At 32.8% G+C, this 24,556-nt stretch overlaps 1 protein-coding gene and 1 pseudogene across 1 annotated transcript; both read left to right on the top strand.

Moving 5' to 3' along the window:
- Positions 1-537: 537 nt before the first annotated feature.
- LOC108227427 (carotenoid 9,10(9',10')-cleavage dioxygenase 1-like) lies at positions 538-11,520 on the top strand. Its single transcript, NM_001329178.1, is given in 15 exon segments — positions 538-576; positions 1,352-1,722; positions 3,170-3,240; positions 3,476-3,490; positions 5,058-5,169; positions 5,725-5,824; positions 5,990-6,052; positions 6,764-6,874; positions 6,958-7,142; positions 7,269-7,407; positions 7,886-8,003; positions 8,114-8,215; positions 8,506-8,757; positions 9,413-9,524; positions 11,229-11,520. Coding segments are annotated over 14 exon segments (1,644 nt in total). The 5' UTR covers positions 538-576; positions 1,352-1,488; the 3' UTR covers positions 11,259-11,520.
- Positions 11,521-11,634: 114 nt separating this feature from the next.
- Positions 11,635-24,087, top strand: LOC108227428 (carotenoid 9,10(9',10')-cleavage dioxygenase 1-like; annotated as a pseudogene).
- The last annotated feature ends 469 nt before the right edge of the window (positions 24,088-24,556 follow it).

The following is a 24,556-nucleotide window of genomic DNA, read 5'->3' as shown; positions in this document are numbered from 1 at the left end:
TATATATCCTAGTCAAACATTGGAAGTTGTTACATTTTGAAAAAACATACAAAAAGTTGCTTTGAAAAGAGAAGTGGACAAGTAATTTGGGACAATTTTTTTTTTCAAAAGGGACATGTAAAAGGGGACGGAGGGAGTAATATTTTAATTTTACATGGATTTTAATATAATATATATATATGTAACTTTAATTCACTACTGTTTTCTAATAATGATAAATCTTTGTCATATACAAAAATTACATCCATTTTAATTAAAAACTCACTCCATTTCTGATCAGATATTTACGTACACTGTTTGCACGCATTTCGAGACTTTAATAAAATATAGTTCAATAACGTATTTCTAAATCATTATTTTTAAATAAAAATTTAAATGTCAATTTTTTTTTAAGGATTTAAAAAAAAATATCATAAAATTATATTTTATAGAAGTCTCAAAATATATACAAAAAATAAATATAAATTTAAATCATCCCGTTAAAATAAGTTATGATCGATTAATGAGAAATAATTTGGATTACGGAACTGTTCATAAACCATAAGCTAAAATCCATGTAAAACTTTGTCCACAAAAATAATTTGAACTTTTATGTAGTAATTAGAAGATTAATTAAAAGATTCAAATTTTGAATCTTATAAATGAATGCATTTAAATATATTTGTACCATTTATGGGTTATTTGAATTTTGAATCTTGTAAATGAATGCATTTTAATATATATACCATTTTGGTGGCCGAGGGTGACGACGGCGACGGTAGTTCCGGGATCAGCATGCGATCCGGTTTCAAAAAGGAAGGCGCTTCACTGTGCCTTAATGAAGGCGTTAATTGTGCCTCTTTATTGAGGATGTAATTTGTGCTCCATAATTGATGGAGTTAAATGTGCCTTATTTGAGGTGTTAATTGGCCTTAATTGAGGACGTTAATTGTGTCTTAATTAAGGGCGTTAATATTTTATTAATTGTACCTTAATTAAGAGCTTAATTGTCTCAATTATGAGTTATCATAATTGTGGGAATTTTTTGATCATCTCATGCAATATACACGTGATTTTAATATTAATTAATTATTGGATATATTATCTTTTATTTTTATAATATATATAATGTGTTATATATATCGACTTATATTATTCTTGTTTTCTTTCTTCTATTCTCAGGATTCTTGGAAGAAGACGGGTTTTTCTTTTCGGACATTAAAGTTTTATTGTCTAAATTTCCCCGGTCATCTTGCATGTCCGACGGTTAGATAATAAGCTTTCTTGAATGAAAGAATTATCACGGTGAACTGCTGTTTCATATTGTTGAGATTCATTCTCATTTTCAAAAAAAAAAAAAAAAAAAAAAAAAATTTGTCGCAGGCAGGTACATTTCAAACCGAATAAGTGATGCGCATCTACGTGGGCGGCCGATATTCACGAACCAACCAGATAAAACACCACTCTCTCTAACCATCATCTCCAAAACACACACTACACACACTGAAAATGGGGGTGACAGAGCACGAGAAAAGCGAGCAAGTTGAGAGAATCAAAGATGTTGTGATTGTTAATCCCAAGCCAAGCAAAGGATTCACGTCCAAGGCTATTGATTGGATTGAGAGCTTGATTGTCAAGTTGATGTATGACGCTTCTGTGCCTCATCATTGGCTGGCTGGGAACTTTGCGCCTGTGGATGAGACGCCTCCTGCTCGTGATCTTCCAGTTATTGGCTCTATTCCGGTAATTTAAGCTCGATATTCGACTTGATTAGCTTAAAGTATGTGGATAGTATGTGTGCTTTTAGTGGCTTGTTCATTTTGTGCTTCAAACTCGGATGAAATGTGTGTGTTTTTGGTGAATTGTGGAATTGTGTTTGGTATGGCTTGAGTTTGTTTTCTGATGTTGAGTTTGATCACTATACAGAGAGAGAGAGAGAGAGAGAGTACATATACTCCTACTGAATTACGATCAATTGATATTTGGGGGGGGGGGGGGGGGGTATGTACTGGTAGTGATAATGATCAATGGTAAATAATAGATGTTTGAGGGAGGGACTCACTCTAGCGCCATATATGTGCTAGTTATTGAATTCAAATGACTGCAAAGCTGCAACAGGCGAATAATATACACACTTTTATTGAATTATGGTCGAATTTGGATTTATGTATAAGATGAAAATTATTTCTTTATTTAGTGAATAATGTGTAATAAATTAGTGCATAGTTGTTCGAATTATTTTTTTTATTCATCAGCTTGTCTTATCTACCATCATCAATTTAGGCTCGCAAGTTTCCCAAGTCGAATTGTTTGGTACTCGAGCTGGGGTTTAGCCCGATTTTATATTGGCAAGTCAACCTGTTCTTATATTGTTGGTAAAATTATTTGTACCTCCAGTGAATTGTTTAAATTGTCTATTTTCAACTATATCTTATATCCTGATTCTGATTACGAATCTTATGTGTATTCAGAGTATTATAGTGAATCGCATAGGTTTGTGCAGTTTACATCATTGCAGACTTTGTAGTTGGTGAAAGTAAAGTTAACTGTTGGTCACTTCTATTATCATCAATATATTTGTTTCGGTTTAGGAAACTAAGTTTCAGTAATTTCATTTTTTATTTATAGGAAATTCAAGAGTCTTGAATTTTTGAATAATGATAACGTTTTTGGTCATTTATGGGAATCTTAATCTTTACTAACTAACGTTCATAATTTTAGATGTCTACACTGGTTTTACTTTTCTTAACTCACAGTTCTTTGAAATTAATTTTTTAGATGGAAGTCCTTTATTGTGCGACTATTAACTATATTTTGAATCTTGAAAGTGTCTACAGATATGAACATTTATTAACTATATATGGTTTTATAGTGCAATATTATCTGTTTTCCAGTTAAATATGGTTATATGTGAATTCTTGACCTGTGTCTGCAGTATAGTATCCGTATTAATCTAGGCTAAATTTCATTAGCAAAAAATTATATTTTGGCAATATGTATTTTGTGGGTTGTCAATGGAGCTTGACTTAATTTTGCACTAGTAATAGATATTTCATTATGTTTCTTGAAGTGATAGTTAAGAAATTGGAAATTTATTGGTTGCATCCTTTTTCTTAGCTAGAGAGATGAACCAAAATTTATAGTTTAAGGGAGTTTAATCTGGTTTTTGATATTTATTTCTATGTTGCAGGAGTGTCTGAATGGTGAGTTTGTCAGGGTTGGTCCAAATCCAAAATTCTCCCCTGTTGCTGGCTATCACTGGTACGTCCTTGCTCTCCGGAGGTGATTGGTATAAAAAGTGCAAAGCTCACCCGTGTAGTATCCTATATTAACATAGTATAAGTAGTTCTGCTCATATAGTCTTCTACGTATACATACCAGTGATGCCGGTCTTGTACTATGATTCTCTTTTCTACAATATGAGTTGTGTTTAAGTAACTGTTTTTCCTTAGAATAATTCAGGATGATACTTATCCTCATTGCTTCAATTGTGCAGGTTTGATGGAGATGGGTGTGTTTTCATCTCCAAATGGAATTTCTTATTCCTCGAATGTTAATGAAAGGATTTTTTGAGTGTTACAATCCATTATCCTATCTGAATTACTCTAATCTTGATTACGATCTTTGAAGTCATTTTGTTAGTGCAATCACATATTGTGGCAGCATACTAAATAATTCGCTCAACAATACTTTGAAAAGGCTTCCCCATCCTAATCACAATAAGTAAAAACACAAATGAAGAGAAAAAATTGTTGTCACATCCTTATTGATTTTAAAATTAACAAAGTCAGGATAAGTAGCTGATTTCTTGCTGTTCTGATCTGAGCTGCTTTCAAATTACAATGTAATTTTGTAAATTTGTTCTTTCAACTGTATGCTGTAATTAAATGAAGCATACATTTCATGACATTATATCAAGTGAACTACTTGGCATCCAAAATTACTAGGGCTATCTCTGTTCAGAAGATTGTAATTGGCAGATCATTTACTATTTGTCCTTATTTTACCATATTTAATCCTCTAAAATATTCAGATGGACTAGTTTATTTTATCAGTTTTAGTTCAATTTTAATGGGACTCTTAAATTCCACCCTCTCTGTGCTATTGAATATTTTTTATCAAAAGAACTACAAGGTGCTTATTCTGTGAAACTGTAACAACACGGTGTTCCCGAATACTGAAAAGAAAAGAAAAGAATGGAAAGTGGGTTATTTCCTTCTCTCCTAATCTTCTCAGATGTGGGAAGATAGTTTTGGACACAATTCTCTAGCTTTCTTTTCCTTTCTTTCTAAATTTTTTTTTCAGGAACAAGCTGAAGACATCATATCTTTTACTTTATTTTCTATTCTTTCCACTAAATGTTTCGGGAACACAGTGTAAAGGATTGAGTATGATAATTAGAGCATTGTTAATAGTCCATGGATTATTATCATTGTAAACAAACGTAGTCTAGATGTCTTGTGGCAAGACTTAAGTTTGTTGACTACATTTTGGTGCAGTTTTCAAGTGAGTTCCTTTTGCAGGAAATACTTTACTAAGATTTATTGTATCTATCTTCTATTTTAATGATTAGAATTTAATAAAACAGTCGCTTTTCAAGTAAGAATAGTTATTATCCCCTCTTGGTAACCCAAGCACAGTTCTATGTTGTTCATATTCACTTGACTGTATAGTACTCCCTCCGTCCCTTTTTAGTTGTCCAGTTTTGACTTTCAACAGTCAAATTGACCAAACTTTGACTAAATTTCATATATATTATATAATTGATAAAATATTTAAAAATTATATCATTGTAAAGTATATACAATCTATTTTAAAATGTAATTTTCAGTTTTTTAAAATCATGGAAGACTTGTCCGTAATCTTTGGTCAAAAAATGGTCAATTTGACCATTGATAGTCAATAGTGGACAACTAAAAAGGGACTGAGGGAGTATACAAGTTGTTGTGACTTGAATGTAAATTATATTTTACTAGTTTTAATGAAATATTGATGAGGTTAAATATCTCATAGAAGACAAGTTAAGGGTACTGTTTAAAGCATTAGCTCATTGGTGGATTGTCATTTATGGTTTACAGCATGATTCATGGATTACGCATCAAAGATGGGAAAGCTACCTATGTCTCCCGCTATGTGAGGACATCTCGTCTAAAGCAAGAAGAGACTTTTGGTGGAGCTAAGTTCATGAAGGTAACATCTAAGCAATGGGAGCCCAGACCCTATACTTCTATTCTTACTAAATACCCTATACTTTCTCCTCACCTGTTTTTAAATGGTAGTTTTTTGGTTAATATTCTTTAGATTCAGTTGTAGAATAAATTGCTAAGCGAGTTGATCGGTGATAGATGTGTGCAAAACAAAATATCGATGTGTTAAAAAGTTATATGATCCCAAAAGCGGCTCTTCCTACAACCTTAAGGTTGGGAGGGTTGGTCACTGTATACTGAGTGGTTGTGTGGTCTCATGTTCGGGTTCTGGATCCACCAATCCCTCACTTTGTACACTAAAGTTGTGCTCATGGGCTACTAGTAATCAACTCTGTAATGTGAAAGATGGGTCTTAATTCCTGAGATTGGTCTTTGAGAATAATTTAAAAAATGGATATAAGATTACATTCAACACCTCAAGCTTTGGGAAAGTTAGTTTTAACATATTATGTTGGATATCTGGTCACTATTGTATTAAGATCTCTGTATGATTCTCATCTTGATGTGCATAAACATGCCTTTGCTACATTAATTTCAGATTGGAGATCTCAAGGGACTATTTGGATTACTTATGGTCAATATGCAAATGCTCAGAGGAAAGTTGAATGTACTAGATATGTCATATGGAAATGGAACAGGTAAGGTGGTCAATTTTCTGATCCAAAGGCCATTTTGTTGGGAAGGTCAACTATAATTAGGATGACTATTAAACAAAATTTTATTAAAAGTTCTTTATTATGTCATATTGTTTGGAGAAACAAATGGAAGGAGCTGAAACAACTGTCTACTTCACTGTCTTGCAGCTAACACTGCCATGATATATCATCATGGAAGACTCTTGGCTCTTTCAGAAGCCGATAAACCATGTAAGCTATCCGCCCTTTTATGCTTAATACTTGTACAAGGGAAGAATATGTAATTTTTTCTTAATAATTGTATAGTTTTATGAGTTTCTGATCTTCATTATGAAGTTTGTGTGCAATTTTTATCTTCACTTCCATTGTTCATAATGACATCGATTCTGTCTGGTGTCATTATGATCTGGTAGACTTGTACAAATTTGCCTCCCCCTCCATTTTTTTGTATATATTTACTCCGATTTTATGAAGAAAATATTTCTTATAAAGCTAAAGGGATTTGAATGTAGTAATAGACCTGAAATAGTTATGATTTGATCAATTAATTTTGAAGGTCACATTTTGCCAGGTAAGCTCAAGATCACAATAAAGAATGCCTCGTCTTTTTTTCTTTTCTTTTTTTCCTTCAATATACTTGAAAATGTAATAGTACTATATTTACCTCCCAAGCCCCAGATTCCTGCTATATAAACAAGAACCCTCCCTCAGCTCTTCAAGTTTAGTTTCATGTTTTCCCTTGTAAGAAGAAGTATGCGGTATTGTGTAAAAATATGAATCAGATTATTTTGTCATTTTAGGAATAAATTTGTTTGGTAAGATTTCAGCGTATTAATATACCTTGTTATACTTTAATCCCACTTTGCAGTATTTTACATGAACAATTCATTGCATTTATATTGGAATGCAAAACAAGAATAACCCACTATATTTTATCTCCAGATGCCATTAAAGTTTTGGAAGATGGAGATCTACAAACTCTTGGATTGTTGGATTATGACAAAAGGCTGACACATTCTTTCACTGCCCATCCAAAGGTCGACCCATTTACCGGTAAAAGCCATTCCCCATATATCCTGATAAGTTCTTTTTTAGAAAAAAATATATTTGTTTGATAAGAATGTAATTGCTTGCAGGTGAAATGTTTACCTTTGGCTATTCACACACACCTCCATATATAACATACAGAGTGATTTCCAAGGATGGTGTTATGAATGATCCAGTGCCAATAACATTAGCAGACCCAATAATGATGCACGACTTTGCCATCACTGAAAATTATGCAATTATAATGGACCTGCCGTTATACTTTAAACCCAAGGTAAATGACTCTTTTTGGTCTATTATCTGCACTTGGTGTGCGATACTAATGGATTATGCCTAAAGTTCTTCACTAATTTGTTTATTGAGCAAATGAGGTTGACTTATCAAGGATTATAATATTTAGGAAATGGTCAAGGAAAAGAAGCTGATTTTCACATTTGATGCAACTAAAAAGGCCCGTTTTGGTGTCCTTCCACGATATGCAAAGAATGAGCTGCTGATTAAATGGTTTGAGCTCCCAAATTGCTTTATATTTCACAATGGTGAGACACTAAGTTCTTGGTTCATTCTGAAGTAAATATGTAACTGTCTTTTAGGGGTTGTAGTTCACAGCACACTTCATTTCCTGTCTAATATCACACTCACATATATGTTTGCATGTTGTTTATAACGGGATAGTATACCTGTACTCCTGGGATGGTTGGTAAAATGCTTTTGAAAGTATTCTGATGGACATCATATTCGAGTAACTGATATTCTGTAATATAAAAGATGAACTCAAAATTTTATTTCTTGTTCATGCTAGTTTATTTGGAATTTTTTTAATTTACTAGAAAAAGATATATGCAATTAATATGTTTTACGATATCTTTTTTAATAAATTAGCATGAAATCACCTCATAAATGGATTTTTCATGGCGACGAAGAAAATATTGTAGTTCTGAGGGCGATGATTGTTTGTGTTCAGTGATATTTTTTATTGTTAAGGTAAACTTTAGTTTGGATACTTTCTCTTACCAGCCAACGCTTGGGAAGAAGGAGACGAAGTTGTTCTGATCACTTGCCGCCTTGAGAATCCAGACTTAGATATGGTTAATGGGAGTATGAAAGAGAAGCTCGAGAATTTCAACAATGAACTGTAAGGCTCTCTTCTGCATATCTGTATCTAGATGTATATTGGTAGTATGAATATTAGTTTGTGTTTAGGATAGCTGCTAGTCTGATACTGACTATATAAATAACTCTCAGGTATGAGATGAGATTCAACATGAAGAGTGGTCTAGCTTCACAGAAAAAGCTCTCAGCATCTGCTGTTGATTTTCCTCGGATAAATGAGAGCTATACTGGGAGGTATGAAGTGACATTAGTTATGTTTCATGAAAAATTAATAAATATCAAAGATGATATATAGTTCTATATTTCTGATTTCAGTGAATAGTTGGTATAATGTTCAACAAATTACTGCAGCCTGTTAACATATTTTTTTTTTTAGTTATGATAACATATCGGAGATGCTTATATGCATCCCCCAGCCAATTGGCCCTGTTTAGAATCTGATTTCCTTAAATTGTTTTATTTTAATTCTATTATATTTTTTAAAAGTTTGACACTATCATTTGAATTATTTTTGATCAATTTAGGAAACAACGTTATGTTTATGCCACTTCACTGGACAGCATTGCGAAGGTCACTGGGATTGTCAAATTCGATTTGCACATGGAACCAGAGATCGGGAAAAAGAAGCTGGAAGTTGGAGGAAACATACAAGGTATCTTTGATCTTGGAGTTGGTAGATTTGGTTCAGAGGCCATTTTTGTACCTCGCCAGCCAGGCACTACATCTGAAGAAGATGATGGCTACTTGATTCATTTTTTACATGATGAGAGCACCGGGTAATTGATTGTCCCTCTTATCAACATTGTAAATATATCTTCTTTTCTTTCTTTCTTTAAACTGATGTACTGACAGATGTTAGGTAGTCTTTGTTTCTCTTGTTGGTAATTTCTATCATAATAAATTTACTTCGAGCTCGGCTCGTTTCATGAATGAGCTTACAGTTCACGAACCAGATTTGATTACAAATGATTTCGGATGGAAAGCTTGCAACGGCCAAGTGATTGTGTAAATCAGATATACGAATCTAGCAATTACTTTAGTTGTTAATTGAACCATATATATTGCACTATAAAATATATAGTTATTACAACGTTAGAATTCAAACTTATGTTAATTTTATTTACTTTTCGAATATATTTTTTTATTATGCTCATAAACAAAGTAAATGAGTAAGCTTGTGAGCAATGTTCATGACTCGTGAGCAGAAGTTAATGATCAAACTTGTAAGACATGTTCACTAACAGTTTGTGGACAGTTTTCCTTATGAGTGAATCTCAAGTTTGAAATTTTTTTAAGTAACCGAACATGAGCACCCTAGAATTCGGGCTGGTTCTCTTGCAGCCTACCCCTTTTATAATATCTGATGACAAAGATTTAATGAATTCCTCACATGTCATAGTATGCTTATCCTTTCTTTGGCTACATCTGCAGAAAATCTGCCGCAAATATAATTGATGCAAAAACAATGTCACCTGATCCTGTTGCAGTTGTTGAATTACCACACAGAGTTCCGTATGGGTTCCATGCCTTTTTTGTGACTGAGGTCAGTAGTTTCATATTTTTCTCATTGAATGATTATTTTGTGGATATAATAATTATATATGAATGCTTATAACAAAGTCTCATAATTCAATTTGAAGACATCTAATGAGATATTGATCCAACCAGCCTGAGTTTACAATTAGATTTGCCCATCTGGTTGGCTCTAGCTTTTGCAAAATCAAGTACATCTGTGATATTGCAATGGCCTTAAATTTTACTAATATCTTAAAAATTGTGGTTGCGATACCTAGGCGGGACGAAATGATATTCAAAGTAATGTATATGTCTGCACATGTATCTTGTTTCATGCCATTTCACAAGTTACAAGTTTAAGTTTCATAAGGTAGAGTCCGTGGCCTCTGACAACGAATCCTCTTCTTCAGTTGGTTAGACACACACACACAGTGGCATTTATGGTCAAGTGACCCCACTTGATTTTTTTATACCTATTTTTGTATGTAAAAAATCAGTATATTATATGTATCTTGGAGTCAGTACAACAGAAACAAAAGAGTTGATTGACAGAAGTGGAACGGCAGTATTCTCTCATCGAAATTTTACTCGTTTCATAAGATTATAAAACTCGCTTCAAAACACTCATTTTTTTACAATCAATTATTACTAAAATTTCTATCTACATCGTATTAAACAGATACATAATCTTTTACCCCACTTGACCGCGGGGGGAGGGGGGGCTCCAGGCTCCACCACTGTAGTCTGTGTATATACAATGGATTCTGTTTCCATTCGTAACTGTAACAGAATTTCTAAGAATCAAAGCACTGGCCTGGGTCCGCCTTGTCTGGCATACTGTCTAGGACTCTTTTGGGTAGTATGAACAATTAGCTGGCCCTTCGAAGCTGTATCAAGTGCATCAATTTCTGTTTGATTATGGTTATACCTTTTGTTTATGTCAAGTCTTCACTTGAGGAGAAATTGCATGACCAGTGTTATGAATCTGACATGCATGATGCTGGAACATTTTTTTGTGGGGTGAGACTTTTTTATCAGATTAATATCGACTGATGATGTCAATATGTCATATGATTACAAACGATTATCACCAACACATTAGACATGTATAGTCTGTTAGTCATGATTGACTTGCATAATATCTTGTAGATACTGCAAGAGCCTGCCTCTCTTTGTACGATTCATTAAAGACATAGAAACAATTATATGCAACTACTCTTTTTAGACAAGCCAAACACCCACCATCCACTCATTCTCTGGATTAACTTCAACTCATGAATCAGATCAACTGGTGAATAGGCAGGAACTTGCGTAGTGATACTTAAACCTGAGGTGTAACCATATAGAAAAATCAAACCACAAAATTTAATATCAATATATATATATAATGGAGGCTGTCCCCAGTTCCTGCCTAAACTACACAGTCTGGTTATGATTCTATCCCAACATAGAACAAATGACTTTACTACATGGGAATTGGGATACTGTCTTAGCAAGTCCCCGTGCTAATTATATAATATCTGCAACCCTGTGTATGTGAAGTAATTTTAACAAAGTTAAATATTATATAATATCTGCAACCCAATGTATGTGGAGTAATTATAACAAAGTGAAATTGTCAAAATAGCTGTTTCCATTAGCATCTCAGTGTTGTTGCAGCTATGTTTACAATTATCAAACCTTCCAGTTATAGACATGAATCTTATCTTCTGTTTGTCTCCTTTATAAACAGGAACAACTTCAAGAACAAGCCAAACTGTAGGATTGCAGAAGCTTGATGATTGCTGGGAATTGTGGCAAACACACCACTGGCACTACGAGGCCTGTGTGACTCGTATACTTCATAGCATAAATATTCAGTGTAATAACTGTTTCTGTAAAGTGAATGTCTACAAGCAATATAGGTTTATATCAAGTATGTGATGTACCTATTAAACACACAAGAATTACATATATACTAAACTTGGTGATATATTTCACTATGAGAAAGTTGATAACTGCGTCAAATTTCTGTCATTTTCTTCCTTTTTGATTCTTCCTATAACAGAAACTGCTAAGACAGTACAGGGTAGGGGATACTTTAAGGCTCCATAACTTGTATCGGAGACCAGTTCATATTGATTTATATCTTCTGTTTGTCTGTGTTGTAAACAAGCACAACTTCAAGAACGAGCTAAACTGCAGCATTTCAAAAGTCTGAGAATTGCAGCAAATCGCTGAACAAAATCCACAGGCGCGAAGATACCTGTGTGAATATTGTCTGTGATGACTCTTTCTTCAAAGGTAAAGATACTCATATTTGGATTACGCATGTGTACAAGATACTCATGGGAGATGCTGATATGTAGTTCTTGTTTTGTTCACGAACAAATACGTACATAATTGTGATCAAAGAAACATCAACGTGGCCGGCAAATTATTATCAACCAAACAGATAAAAGAACACCCACCAATACCATCTTCAAAACACTCATTATTTACACACTAAAAATGGGAATAACAAAACAAGAGAAAAACAAAGTGGGTAGAATTGAAGATGTTGTAGTGGTGAATCCAAAGCCAAGCGAAGGAATAACATCAAAAGCTATTGATTGGATTGAGAGTTTGATTGTAAAGTATATGTATGACTCCTCTGTGCCTCATCACTGGCTTTCCGGTAACTTTGCTCCTGTTGATGAGACTCCTCCTGCTTCTGATCTTCCGGTTGTCGGTCATCTTCCGGTAATAATTTTCGTTCATGTTGTTCTCATGAATTTAAGCTGGAAACTCAGACTCAATTCAGCGACTATTAAATAATTTCTCCGATATGTGTACGTTGATATATAATGTTTGTGGTGATATTTGATATTTTAACGGAAAGTATAGTTAAAAACATTTCCTCCCCCCCTAAAGTAGTGTATGTTAAGAATAATTCAAAATTATTATCTTTGTGAACTGTTTATAAATATCTATAATATTAGTAATATAAGTAGAATGGAATTTAAGAGACTAAAAATATAAGTTTTTTGTGATATATATTCAAAATCTTATCTTTTAGAAATAATTACCAATACAAAGTTTACATCCATGAAATAAAAGATAGGCAAGATATTTTCCCTCTGAATGAAAATAAAAAAGCTAGTAGTATTATTCTAGCGCAAAAATAGGCTAGTCATATTGGGTTGTATATGCCAGAAATGGACCATGACTTTGTTGAAATGCCTTGAAAAGAAATTAAGGGAGTTCAGCCTATTGGTTTGAGGACGCGCCTCTTATATGCTTTAGGAAGGTCTCAACCTCTGTGAGTAAGGAATGGACACTACAAGTAAGAAGGGGCATGGAAGATGTGGTACTTTGTATGAAGAAGACGCGCCCACTAGAAATGCGGTTTTTAAAGAGATTGTGGTATATGAAGAAGACGTGTACTAAAAGTGCGGTTTTTAAAGAGACTCTTCAACCAAAATTGTTTAGTGAAGGGTCAAACATAGAAGAGTCCTTTATATTTGGGATAAATGTGATCAAGTATGGACATATGAAGACCTATACATGGAGATATTGAAGACCCCTCTGAGGAATAATATTAAAGACCCATCCTGGGGATAACATGAAAATCATGTTTTCCGGAGCCCATCCGGCCATGATCTATAACCCTGAATCTTATATTGTGTCGAGTTATCCTCGTACAAGGGTTTGAGGTGATCATGACATTTATTGAAGTCCCTCCGAAATAGTTTAAAGACTGATCTCATATCTTAATCCTGCATTCTGGTGGGTTATCCTCACTGGGGTAGAGATGATCATATATCTCGGCAGTTTAGGGGAAGAACTTGCCCTATACTCTAGCTGGTTATCCTCACCGTGAGTAAGGACTCATCCGTGATGACCGTGGCTATATCATGAGTCCACTTCCAAGATACAAAAAGTAGCGGTTAGTGTTATGTGATGCCGAATTCATGATTATTTAGATTTGGAGCGAGTTATTAGGATTTAAGGCTAGGCTTTGATGGAGTGGGCTCATCAGAAGACTCTAAAGACTTTGAAGACTCTGAAGACTCTAAAAGACTCGTCCAAGCCATGGGCCATCGCCTTAGCTATATATGTACTCATCCACATGAAACCTACTTCTATTCAACTTAAGTTTTTGGCCTCCAAGAACTACGTATGGGTTGACCCCAATAAACACAGGATATGTAGGCACATTGAATGGATCAAAATGTTGAGAGAAAGGAAACAACCTACAATCATTTTGGTCTCAAACACCCATAAATACACAACCACCATACTTTGACAGATATTCTGTCAATCAACCACCATAATAAATTGTTGTTGCGACGATGAACCTCATTTTTGTTGATTATCAAACTCCGTCAACAATTCTTTTTGATATCCATTAAAAAACTAGCAAGTTATCTCATTTTCTTTAATAACAACTTAAATTTTAGTGCGGAATAACAATGTCAAACAAGACCTTATTCTATCTACCTTTTAGAATATATCAAGTTAAATATCTTAATTTACCTTGTCATAAATTTAAGCTCTAACCTCCGTCTCCACAAAAGTTACCAGATTTAAATCAAGTTTTTTTTTTTTTTTTTGATAATGAGAATGAATCTCAACAAATATGATCCGGCAATTCACCGTGATAATTCTTTCATTCAAGAAAGCTTATCATCTAACCATCGGACATGCAAGATGACCGGGGAAATTTAGATAATAAAACTTTAATGTCCGAAAAGAAAAATCCGTCTTCTTCCAAGCATCCTGAAAATATAAACAAAGGAAACAAGAAGAATATAAGTCTATATATATATAACTGATTATATATATATATTATTAAAAAATAAAGGATAATATATCCAATAACTAATAATAATTAACATCATGTGATTATCATTCAACTAGTGAAAAAGGAAATTAAATAAAGTCCCAACCAAAGATGGATCTTTGGTGAGACACTAACGAAAAAGATAATATACCGAAAATATAATATAAAAATAACAATTATTAACAAGCCAACAAAGTGGCACATAAAGGCCTCTTACAAGCCCAAAATATGCCATCAATCATGGCCACCCATAAATGGTACAAAATTAGCCATCAATAGAGGCACAATTAACGTACTAACTCATTAAATGACAATCAAGACAATTTCAAAAAAATTCAAATAATTTTCATATATACAAAAAAATCAACTTTAAAGTGATAAAGGAAATTTTAAATAAGAAAATTAAATTTTTTATATAAAGTCCTTAGAAAATTTAAGTAAAACATCAATCAATAATGAGAATATAACAATTACTAAAAAGGTTGATATCTAAATTTAAAAAATATATATAAATGAGTCGATCCCTATTTAAGGAAATATCGCATAATACATATTCCCTCTGTTACAACCAAAATCATTAAAACATTAAATGCAGACAATTAAAAACCGAAAACTAAATACAATTTCTACAAAACTGAAATCATGAATTATGTCATAATTTTTGTCAAAAATATTACAGCCGCAAACCTCCATCGCAAAACACCGTTAGACCACCATCATCTCGAAAATACAACATGTTAACATTAAATCAAAAACCTATATCTGGTTGAGGTTGCATATAATTCAATCTTATGCAAGCAATATCAAAATGCACAAGATCTATTTTATGAATAACAATATTAAGATTAGATGCACATATCTAAATTATCAACAGATCATATAAACAAGTAAGATTGTGAATTAGAAAAAATACACCTTAATTTTGTGGAGTATACTCACACAAAATGAGTCATTTTCAAATATGATCCGTCCTTTAAAGATGTCCTTGCATAAGTCGGTGAGTAGATCGATATCCCAATATTTGAATCGGTTGAAAACGCAAATCAGATGGATCGGAATTGAAAGTGTGAATAAGAGAGCAAAAGAGATCAAATCATGTTATATACATATTTTGGAAGAGAGATGCACAAACAAGAGAGTTCTACCTTTGAAGAGATTATCAGCTAGAAACAACGGAAGATGGAGGAGGGAGGCGAAGAATACAGATTCTCACTGACAGCTGAGATTTAAATCAAGTTTAAACAAGGTAAACACATAAATGTTTTCATAAATCTGATTAATATGGGGAAAAAAATAAACCAAATTTGTCTCAATATATAAGTAATTTAGTAAGAGAAACTAAAATCATTTAGGCTTAAAAGTCAAAAAATTTGGTATTTCAGCCGGTTTTGCGCAATTGTTGCCAAGTCGATCTATTTTACACGTAAATATGTCAAGTCGATTGTCAACCTTGACTCCATTATGACATTTTTCATTTGAACTCGCACAAATTTATTGTGAGTATAGAATTACACCCCTTCTACGATCAATGTACACTAGTACATAAAAGGCTTATGGTGTCGGTTAAAATATACTTTTAGCGTCGGTCAAGTGGCGTAGTATATATAGGCGACACTAAAGGTATGGACTTGTTGCGTCAGTTATTTAGGCGATACTTAAAATAGTCATAAGCGTCGATTATCTGAAATGCCGACACTACAGGTATATGCATAAGCGTCGGTTACTTGAAACACTGACGCTATTGGTATGAGCATAAGTGTTGGTTACTTGAAACATCGACACTATAGGTATAGGCATAAGCGTTGGTTACTTAAACTCCCGACGCTATAGGTATAAGAATAAGTGTCGGTTACCAAAAATGCAGACGCTGTATGTATAGACCTATTGCGTCGGTTAACAAGAATGCCGACGTGTATAGAATTTTTTTTAAAAATATATATATTTTTTTTCATTTTATTGATAACCATAACTTGTTGTCTTACATACACAATACACCTCAAAAAGACTTTAATCAGATATTATGTATAACAAACCACAACCACATATAAACCATAACAAATAATAAATATATTACAAGCATTTATCACATTAACAAAATAAGAACTCAAATACTAAAAGAAAATAGTCCAACTAATGTAAAATATTACACTTGTATCTCATACAATAATTAAAATCACTACAGTTATTACACAAGTAGCATTGTTATATACAACAAAAATTCTTTGAACATGAATCTAAATGTTTAAATTTCTATAATGCCAAACCATCTTCAAATCTCAAAGTGGAGTTTGACGAGCCAATTAGATGATTGGTCTTTGTAAAGCTCTCATAAGATTTTGTCAGGCCACTGTTCAACTTCAATCTAGATAACCTATATATGTAGGCATATCTGATACTGCAAAAAAAGAAGAAAAGAAATTGCAAGTAAACATTACTATATCCACAAAAAAAAATTCTCACCTAAGTAATAAAAAATATATAATATAGAAAAAGAACAAACCAACTTGATAGCCACAGCAAAATCTAAATAAGCAAAATATATGTCCTATATACAACTGGCAGTTGGACTATAATGCGTCATCTCTTCATTGCTCTTTTTCACTTTATCATATGTTCTACTGTGGTGAGCGTTATCAGCTTCAAGAATTTTCACTGCACTAGAATTACCGTGCTTGAAAGGACCAAGGTCAACCATTCTAATCAGCTCTTTCTAAAGATAAAACTTCATTTAAATCTACGCAGAATACTTTCCTTCGGATACACTGGCTGAATTCATCGATAACGGTAATTTTGCTCCTGTTAATGAGACTTCTGCTTCTGGTCTTCCTATTATCGGTCATCTCCCGTTAACTTGATTTAAACTCGATTCGTCTTAAGATTGATATCATAAATGAGTCAAACTGGTTAATAGACTATACTGTATGTTTTATAGTGAACCGTAAAACTTGTCCTCGAAGATCTGACTTAAACTTCGCTGCATGTCGAAGAATGATCCTATTAAACTCTTTTTCTAGCGCCCTCCGGTTAAATAATAAGGTGTCAACGCTATGGTTGTGAGAGTTTGTCGAGTTAATATTCAATTCAATTGAAGTATTGTGCACTTGTGAACTCAAAATGTGACGAGGTACCTGCCTAATAATTAAAAATTCAAGCTTGACGCTAGGATCTTAAAAATGAAGTATGTATATGTGTATGTATGTGTATCAGTTCAGGCTAGTGTTTCAAACCGATGGCAAAGTTGGAACTGGCGAATAATATATGTACTTGTAGTGAATTCTGATAAAATTGTGACATCTGTTCAAATTGTGCCATAAAACTTACTTCTGTATTAGCGAGTTTTGTGTATTTAATTAGCTTGTACTTCTTTGAAATATATTATTATTCATAATTAGGTGTGACGTGTTGTTCAAGTCAATATAGACTTATCCACCATATGTTGGAGCTCTATGAAATATTTACATCTCGAGTTCGAGTTTTATCTTGCCATAAATTTAAGCTCGGACCTCTCTCACGACTAAGATTAAATACAATTTTGAATATTAAATATCATGTAAGATGTGATTCAAGTTCAATTGAGATAGATCGATAGGCTTGTTTGGAGTTTCAGTTAAGCTGTTTAAAAATAAATGAATTAGCCTTATACTCTTAAACGTATAACATAAAATGATATTTTTGTAACTTAACTAATTATTTATAAAAATTACACATTATTTAGGCTTGCAAGTTTACAAGTCGACACTTTTGGTACACAAGCTCAGGTTTAGCTCAATTATATATTGGCAAGTAGAACCATTCTTGTATTGTTGGTGATTTAGGTGTCACTCATTTATATATTAACTAGTCATACTTTTTTTACATTGTTAGTGATTTTTATTGGTATTCTAGTGAATCATTTAAATATCATATTTTATTTTCAGGTTCTATGATGCATCTTATTTGTATGGATTTGTAGGTCTGTGCAGTTACCCATATTTTAATCAATATATTACTTGTTTTGGTTTAGGCAACTAATGATCAATTATCTCCTTGTTTCTTATTCACAGGAAAACTATAATTTGGAACTTTTGAATAATTTCACTTGTTTAGTCATTTATGACATCCAGGCTGATGTTTGGTTGATGTTTTAATTTTTGATGACCAAAATTGATTTTAATTTCTGGCATGATTTATATATATATATATATATATATATATATATAATGGCCTCTTCATTGTGTTGCTATTATGTTGAATTTAAAAGTGTCTATAGAATTGGACACTTATTAAAATTATGAAGCATGCATAAGTGTTTGAAAGTTGTATAGCACTTATCTTAGTTAAATCTAATAACAATAAAATTATTTCAGGAGTGTCTTAATGGTGAGTTTTTCAGGGTTGGTCCAAATCCAAAATTCCTTCCTGTTGCTGACTATCATTGGTACATCCTTCTTCTTAAAAAAAAAAATTATTTGTATTAAATCTGCAAAGTTCACCCTTGTGATGTGCTCTGTTAACATGGATGATAAGTAGTTTTGCTCATATATTCTTTTTTATGCATATGTTTCAGTGATGTAGGTCTTGTATTATGGTTCTTATATATTAATATTATCGTAATACATAAGTTGTATGTTACTGATTATGTCATTTTGAATGACTCAAGTTGATACTTATTGTCATTTTTTTACTGTGCAGGTTTGATGGAGATGGGTGAGTTTCCTTTTTCAAATAAAAATTGATAATTTTTTCCATGAGTGCATATGAGAAAGGGATCTTACTTTTAAAATCCAGGATTATTTCAGCACTATCCAAACTTTATCACCATATAGAAGTGATTTACAGCTACTTTAAGAATTTAAATGCAATCTTTGAGTTATGTATATATATATAGTCAAGAGTAGGTGCTAGCCCGAAGTTGCTTTGGAGTATTTATGAGACTCAAGAAAAGCTTTGTCGAAACAATACTAATCACTTGGCTGTGTGCTATGTGAGTTGTGGCTAGAGTATAACTTTATATTATTAGTTTTTTTGAATCAAATTCATCGATGAGGTGATATATTATATCCAAGAGAATGGAAGGCAAATGGTTGGAAAACTAGTTTATGGTGCATTGTCCTTCATTGTTTGCAGCATGATTCATGGATTACGCATTAAAGATGGGAAAGCTAGTTACGTTTCTCGTTACGTGAGGACATCTCGTCTAAAGCAAGAAGATACATTTGGTGGTGCTAAGTTCGTGAAGGTAACATCTAAGCAACAGAAGTCAATGTCTACTAATCTCCACACCTTTTTTTGTTTATATTATATAGATTTTTTGTGAAATAAATTGCTAAGCGAGTTGATCGATGATAGATAAGAGTGAGACAAAATATTATTATGTTGAAAATGTATATGATTCAAATAATCACTCTCCCAAAAAACTTAAGATTTTGGGGGAGTTGGTCACTAACATGGTAACAGAGTTCAGGCATTCTGAGTGATTGTGTGGTCGCTTACAAGTTTCGGATCCACTATTGCTCTCATTTTCTACACTGAAGTTGTGCTCATAGACTCTTAGTGGTCCGCTCTTTGATCTGAAGACATGTCTTTAATCCCATAATTGGCCTTGTTTTAAGGGAAGTGCTAAAAGAGTAATAAGATCACATTCAACACCTAAAGGTTTTTGGAGATATAAAATTCCAGGAATGGCCTTCTATCGAATATCTGTTCACTTAGTTTATTTAGAACTCTTTATAATACTCATCTTGATGTGCATAAAACATACCTTTGCAGATAGGAGATCTCAAGGGACTATTTGGATTACTTATGGTCAAGATTCAAATGCTCAGAGGAAAGTTGAAAGTACTAGACATGTCATATGGACATGGAACAGGTAAGGTGGTCAGTATTCTGATCCATAGGCTATTTGTTGTTCGATTATTATAATGATTATCGAACAAATTAATCTTTATACGTTCTATATCATGTCATGATTTTTGGGGAAACAAATGGGAGGAGCTTAAGCAACTATTTATTTACTATCTCGCAGCTAACACCGCTATGATATATCATCATGGAAAACTCTTGGCTCTTCAAGAAGATGATATACCATGTAAGCTCATTTTATGCTTAATTTATTTGAAGTATATATAAATTCTACTCAAGTAATTATATAATTTTAGGGAGTTTCTGATTTCCATTATAAAGCCTGTGTGCACAATTTTTTATTCTTTTTTCATTATTTGTAATGACATCGATTCTGTATGCCCTTTTTATATATATTATTTCCATTTTATTACTACACTAGAGGTTTTCATTATAGTAATAGATCTGAAATAGTTATGATATGATCAATCACTTCCGTTCACATGTTGTCGGGTAATCTCGAAATCACAAGAAAAATTGAACCATATGTGTCTAAGAAATATAGTGTTACTTTCTTAAACCTCCCAATCTCCACACTCGAACTGAACAAAAAAGAACCCTCAGATTCATGTATTCTCTTGTAAGAAGGAGTATTGACTGTTGTATGAAAATATTTATTTTTTTTGAATAACTCAGATTACATTGTCAATTTAGGAAATAATTCATTGTGTAAGATGTCAACGCATTGGTTTAGCTTTGTTATTTTTCAATCTCACTTTACTGTATTGCTAACAATTCATTATATTTTTATTGGAATGCAAAACGTGAATCTCCCACTATTTTCAATCTATAGATGCCATTAAAGTGTTGGAAGATGGAGATCTACAAACCTTTGGATTGTTGGACTATGACAAAAGGCTTAAACATTCATTCACTGCCCATCCAAAGATCGACCCATATACCGGTAAAGCCACAGTCCCAAATATTGTCATAGATTTTTTTTGGACTACTTGTTTAATTATAATGTAATTGCTTGCAGGTGAAATGTTTACCTTTGGCTATTCACAGACACCTCCGTATGCAACATACAGAGTGATTTCCAAGGATGGTGTTATGAGTGATCCAGTTCCCATAACATTAGCATACCCTATAATGATGCATGACTTTGCCATCACTGAAAATTATGCAATTATAATGGACCTTCCCTTATACTTTAAACCGAAGGTAAATGACTCTTTTTAGTCTATTATCTGCAATTGGTGTGTGATAATAATGGATTATGTCTAAAAATCATCAAGTATATGATATTTTACCTTAGTGAAATCTATAAACCATAAGGCATAAAGTATAGAATATGATGCTGATTCAATTTCACTAATGTGTTGAGCAATTGAGGTTGACTTACCAAGGATTATAATGTTTAGGAAATGGTCAAGGAAAATAAGCTAGTATTCAACTTTGATACAACTAAAAAGGCCCGATTTGGTGTCCTTCCACGGTACGCAAAGAATGAGCAGTTGATTAAATGGTTTGAGCTCCCAAATTGCTTTATATTTCATAATGGTGAGGCACCAAGTTCTTGATTGATCTTGAAGTTCTTTATTTTTTGTCTAATATCACACTCACATATTATAAATTTTTGCATGGTGTTTGTAGTGGGAGTATGCTTGTATAATGAGATGGATGGTAAATGTTTTCTGAAGTATTTTGAACATCATGTTGTTGTAGACGATGTTCTGTATATAAAACTCAACTCGTTTTTTTCCCTCTTCATGCTGGTTTATTTGGATTTTTTGTGATTTACCAGAAAAAGAAATATATAACTAATATGTTTTATGATATTTTGTAATATATTAACATAAACTTACCTCATAATGGATAACCCATGGTGAGGAAGAATATATGTTAGTACTGAGGGGAATGATTTTCCGTGTGCATTACTTTTATTGATTGTTAAGGTGATTAATTCCGACACTTTTTTACCAGCCAATGCCTGGGAGCTAGGAAGGAGATGAAGTTGTCTTGATCACTTGTCGCCTTGAGAACCTAGACTTAGATATGATTAGTGGGAGTATGAAAGAGAAGCTCAATAATTTTAACAACGAATTGTAAGGCTTTTTCATTTTAATTATAATATTCATTTTGTAAGCATCACACTGCAACTTAGATTGTTCTGATCAATTTAGGAAACAACGTTATGTGTACGCAACTATACTGGACAACATTTGGAAGGTCACTGGGATTGTCAAATTTGATATGCACATAGAACCAGAGATTGGAAAAAGAAAGCTGGAAGTTGGGGGAAATGTACAAGGTATCTTTGATCTCGGAGTTGGTAGATTCGGTTCAGAGGCTATCTTTGTCCCTCGCCAGTCAGGCATTACTTATGAAGAAGATGATGGCTACTTGATTCATTTCTTACATGATGAGAACACTGGGTAACTGACTACTTTTATTCATATTGAAATTATATCGGTTAAATTTTTATTTAAGTTTTTATCACAAACTGATCTACTATATATGTTAGGTAAATTTTATTTTTGTTATTGGTAACTTTTGTCGGAATACTTTTAATTCACACTTCGCTTGATTTATAAATGGACTTAAATTGAGCACATTTCTAAGGTTTCATAAAAAAACTTGATCACAAAAGAGTTTAGTTTGAAAGTTCGTGATGATTAAGTTATTATGTAAATCATATATATTAATCCAGAGAAAAGCTTATTTGTTAATTGAACTATGACATAATATTTTACACAATCAAAATAGTTAGTATAATGTCAGAACTAAAACTTAGGTAGTTAATTTATAAAGTTGTAGTTTTGTTTTGTAATATATTATAATATGCTTATCGTGACATGTTCACAAGTACAGAGTGGATTTTATTCCTAATAAGCCGAACTCAAATAAGTTTTTGGTTCTTCCAAGTTCAATAATTTTTAAGAAACCTGAACATGAGCACTCTAGAATTCAGCTTGGTTCGTTTACAACCTAGCCAGATCTAATTCCTCATATGTCATAGTATGTCCACCCTTTTCTTTCTCTACTTGTGCAGAAAATCAACAGCAAATATAATTGATGCAAAAACAATGTCACCTGATCCCGTTGCAGTTGTTGAGTTACCACGGAGAGTTCCATATGGATTTCACGCCTTGTTTATCACCGAGGTCAGTAGTTTCATTTATTTCTTGATGAATTGTTAATTTCCGGATTATAATCATCATACATGAATGTTTATAAAAAAAAGTCTCATAATCCAAGTTTGAAGACATCAATGAGATAGTAGGCCAACTACCTACCCGAGTTCACGAATTGATTCTCCGATTTGGTTAGCTCTAGCTTAGCAAAATTAATCTATAATATTGCATTGGGCTTGAATTTACTATTCTCACATGCATGATGCTGGAAATATTTTTGTTGGGTAAATATTTAATTCATCATATTAATTATGACTGAAGATGTGATATAATTAGAAACTATTATCACCAACACATTACAGATGTATATTCTGTTAGTCACAATTGACATGCATAATATAATGTAGATATTTTAAGAGGCTGGTTGTCCTTGTACTAGTATGATGCTACTTAAAGTCGTAAGTTATGCTGGTTGTTCTTAGTTCTCTGCCCACACTATTTAGTCCTGTTATGATAGTATCCTATCCAAAAACTATGACTTTACTACAGGTAAAGTTTTCATTAACATTCTAGTGCTTTGCAGCTATGTTTTTTATTTTTAAACATTCCAGTTATTCAAAATTCAAACATGAATCTTATCCTTTATTTGTCTCCGTTATAAACAGGAACAACTTCAAGAGCAAGCCAAATTGTAGGATAGCAGAAGTTGTGGCAAACATACCATAGACACTACGAGGTCTCTATATTTTGTAAACTACATAACGTAAATATTCAGTGTAATAACTATTTCTGTGAAGTAAATGTTTATTAGCAATATATAATTATATCAAGTATCTGTTGTAACTATCAAACACACAGGAATTACATATATAGTAAACACACAAGCACTTCGGTTCAGTATCCATTAATTTATGTCATTTTCTTCCCTTCTGATCCTTCCTTCAGGAATAAATTGCTCAAGTTATAATTAGTACATGGTAGGGAATACTTTAAGGCTCCATAACTTATATAAGAAAATAGATCATACTTCGTATTGCTTTATATCTTCTGTTTGTTTGAGTATTCTAAACCAGAAGAAGCTGAACTGTAAAATTAAAAAATCCTGAGAATTGCAGCAAATCTTTGAACAAAATCCATAGTCGTGATGATGCCTGTGTGGATGTTCTCTATGATGACTCTTTCTTGAAAGAAGATGTTTATAGAGATTTGATTAAATATAATGATACTATTATCACGATAAACGCCTTACCTTTAAACATTAGTCTTCTTCCTCTGGATGTTTCCGACATTTGCAGAATG

The sequence above is a fragment of the Daucus carota genome, chromosome 6, assembly GCF_001625215.2.
Source record: "Daucus carota subsp. sativus chromosome 6, DH1 v3.0, whole genome shotgun sequence".
In the NCBI taxonomy this organism is placed as follows: Eukaryota; Viridiplantae; Streptophyta; class Magnoliopsida; order Apiales; family Apiaceae; genus Daucus; species Daucus carota.
This window is presented reverse-complemented; position numbering and strand designations above follow the sequence as displayed.